Raw genomic sequence first — 3,271 nt, 5'->3', positions numbered from 1 at the left:
ACCTCCCCCGTCCTCGCCCGCCGTGGGGGCGGGGGGCTCCCCCAAACCCAGGAGGCAGAGTTGATCAAGAGCCAGCTGAAGGGCGCGCTCGTCTTCCAGCAGCCCTCGGTCCTTAGCGCTTCCCCCGAAACATCCTAGTTCTCCAAAGCCCCCATTTCTTTCCATTATTCCAGATACCACTAGACTAGGCATGGCGAAACAAAAGCTGGGGGAGAGAGGGAGAGAGAGAGGTGGTGGAAGGGAGAAGAGGAGAGAGGAGGGGAGGGGAGAGGAGAGGAGGGTGTGTGTGGGGAGGGGGAACAAAGAGCTGGGGAGGGGGGAAGAAAGCGAGATAGAAAGATAGACCCACCCCTAAGCCCCCCTCCCCAAGCACCCTGTAACCTGACTCCCCTCGCCCCAGCCCCCGGGTGGGGGTGGGGGAAAAGAAGCAAAACCAAGAAAGCAGATCTCCTCTCGCTCCGGGGTGACGGGGTGGGGTGGGGGGCTGCGGGCCCTAGCCCCCACCCCTCCGCCTCGGATCCAGAGTCTCTACCCTCCGCCGAGCAGACGCCCCCTTAGGCTCCTGCACCGAGCCCCAGTCCCGGAGCGTCGCTCAGTGGCCCCCAATAGAGCCCAGCCCCTTCCAGCGCTCAAACTCTTTTGTTTTAAATGAACTGGATGGAGCAGCATGGAACTGACGGGAGGGGGGCGCGCCGGGGGCGCCCGGGGCATGCCGGGAGTTGTAGTTTCCCGCCCTCGGGCGCGGGGAGGAATTCCTCAACCCGGGCAAGAAGGGGATTGCTCCCCTCGGGCTCTGCCCACCGGTCGCGGGAAAGGCCTCGGGTGGGCTAGGAGTCGTGGTCCGAGAAATTTCAGGAGCGGGCGGTTTGCGGGAAGGGAGCGGGCGTGGAAAGGCGTTTCTTCTCCGCCCGCGGGTCCCGGGCCTCTTTCTTATGGTAATGAGGGCTGGGGCGGAGCGGCCGCGTGGCTGCAGTGCCCTCCCTCCTCCCGCGCGCGATCGCGGAGTCCACGGGCTCAGGCCTCCGGGAGAGAGCTCGTGGAGCAGACAAAGCCCGCGGCTGCTACGGTGGGAGGAGCAGGTCTCTGCGTTGCGTGGGGGCCAGGAAGGGGCGTTCGGGTGGGGGTGAGACCCCCGGTAGAGAATGTGGTTCCCTCATCTCTTAGGTAGCAAGCCGTTCCCCTCCCTAGCCCCCTAGTTCCGAGATCTCAGAGGCCACGGCTGGGAGGTTAGTTGTTCGTGCCCCCGTGGTCAGTGCAGTGACCCGGTGAGGGAGAAGAGGCGTGGAGGGAGAGGATGGGGTCGGGGCTGATCTGGGAAGCCAGAAGGGTCCTAGAGGCTTCCTGTGACTTAGTTTGGAGCCTTGAACTTTGGGTAACAGGAGTGAGATTGGGGCCCCTGAAAATCCAGATTTTTTTTTTTTTTTTTTTTTTGTCCTGAGTCTCGAATATAGTGGAGATCTTTTGTTCCTTAGGACTGTCGTTTCGCTGTTTCCCTCACCTCTTCCTTTTATTCAGCCCCTTTGGCCCTAGAAATATGGCGAAAGAGAGAGATCAGAAGTAAGTTTTTAAGACTTGACAGGCAGTTGAGAGGGGCGTTAGAATGTACTATAGTCTTTTTTATTCTTCTTCGATCCTACCCTGTATTTTCTGAACTTTTTTTTTTTTTTTGTCCAAGAGCAGGGATGGGACCACATCTAGAGGTCTTGAGGGCAGGCTGTAAGAACCACTTCCCCAAATTGAATAACAGTAAGTGGGTATGCCCCAGTGGGTAGGATGCCCCCACCCACTCGGGGGGGGTTCCTTTGGGAACAGAAATTTGAACTAGTTGTAAGGTAAAGTTTTGCATGAAGGTAGGGCAGTAAATTGAGGTAATCTCACGGGGATGGGGGTGTAGGGAGGCACAGTGAGGCAAGGAGGGCTAGGTTTAGGCCCATTCTCTAAAATGAGTTTTGGAAAGAGTGAGTTCTCACGTCAGTTGGGAAGGCAGGAATCCGGGCTGAGTGGTGGGAGGGTCTAAGAGTTTTACAGGCAGGCTTTTCCCCTTCTGTACAGATGGTGAAGGAGAACCTTGAGCTAGAGTAGGGGAGGAAGTGGCCCTGCATGGAGGATTTTATGGGAGTGGATGCTTGTGCCCTCTAGCAGGAGTTGGAGAGGAAAACCTGCAGAGTGGGACCCTTCTCACTCCTGTCCACCTCTCCCAGGAGCCTGGACTGGGGTGCTGGGTGCTGGGAGTGTTTTTGGAGAAAGTGTCTACTGGAAACCAGGTGACAGTGGAGCTAACAGCTGTTTGCAGCTTTCCTGTCCTCACTGAAACAAGATTCCCCCCAGAGTTTGCCCAGTCTCTGCTTTCCTCCTCACTAAACCAATTAAGGCAGGAGGTTAATGACCAACAGAGCCTTAGGGATTTGGTCAGGGAGGAAAACAAAGGGTAGAATCTTTGAGTGGGGAGAGAATGCTGCTAAAGGGGAAGGGGACAGACAGAAGGGACAGACAGACGGAAGGTGGAGTGGGCAAGGTGGCACCCCACTGGAATCCCCCGCACAGCAAAGATGCATCAGTCCTCAGGTATCTTAGCACCCCCACTCGGGGTCACACTGTGACTCCAGACCTCCTCCAAGGCAGAAGAGAGCACATGTGAGCCTGGCACCTGGAGGGCAAGGTATGCATGACGGACTCAGGCGTGCCCACAGGCACAGGCGTCTGCCGACCTGACAGACCAGTTGCCGTGGGGACATGGGAGCTGCTCTTATTTCTGTGGCTCAGGCCTCCTTTCTTCAGGCTAGTGCCACTCTGTCTGGGCTGCTGTGCGTGTGGGCCCTGCTTTGCTTCCCTTCCCCGGTGTCTGTGCAGACCTAGGGATATAAGGACAGAGGCCTAACTTAACCCACTACCTCCATTCTGCCTGTGACAGAAGAGTATGGAAGGTGTGTTTTGGTCCCCTTCAGGACTCTGAGGATGTCTGTCTCTCTCTTCTATCTGTACACCTCTGCCTCTCTGTGTCTATCTCTATGTTCCTGTCTGTCCCTTCCTTCCCCTCTCCTACTCTCCTCGCCTCTCCCAACTTCTGTTTTCATGGTGAGTTGTTGAATTGACTGTGGGCATTGAGTAGTTCTGTGTATTTGTGTGTTTATGCATGCATGGGTGTAGGGCAGGAAAGGTGACCTAGTGTGAGGAGGACCCGGTGGAGGCCCAAGGACAGGAATGTGGTAAATTCCATATTGTGAGACCTGTTTCTCTGTCCTGAGCACTGTTGAGTACCTGTTTTTGGCTG

General features: G+C 56.5%; 1 protein-coding gene across 1 annotated transcript in view; it reads right to left on the bottom strand.

Moving 5' to 3' along the window:
- The window catches only part of Mex3a (mex-3 RNA binding family member A), a 5,191-nt gene extending 4,963 nt beyond the window's left edge, over positions 1-228 (bottom strand). The window contains exon 1 of the mRNA XM_028753375.1: positions 3-228. Coding sequence (XP_028609208.1) covers positions 3-192 — 190 coding nt within the window. The 5' untranslated portion in view covers positions 193-228. The remainder of the gene's footprint in view (positions 1-2) is intronic.
- Positions 229-3,271: the final 3,043 nt, after the last annotated feature.

Source organism: Grammomys surdaster, unplaced genomic scaffold (assembly GCF_004785775.1).
Source record: "Grammomys surdaster isolate TR1022 unplaced genomic scaffold, NIH_TR_1.0 125946, whole genome shotgun sequence".
In the NCBI taxonomy this organism is placed as follows: domain Eukaryota; kingdom Metazoa; phylum Chordata; class Mammalia; order Rodentia; family Muridae; genus Grammomys; species Grammomys surdaster.
Note: the sequence above shows the minus strand (reverse complement) of the source record. Positions and strands in the feature narration are given on the sequence as shown.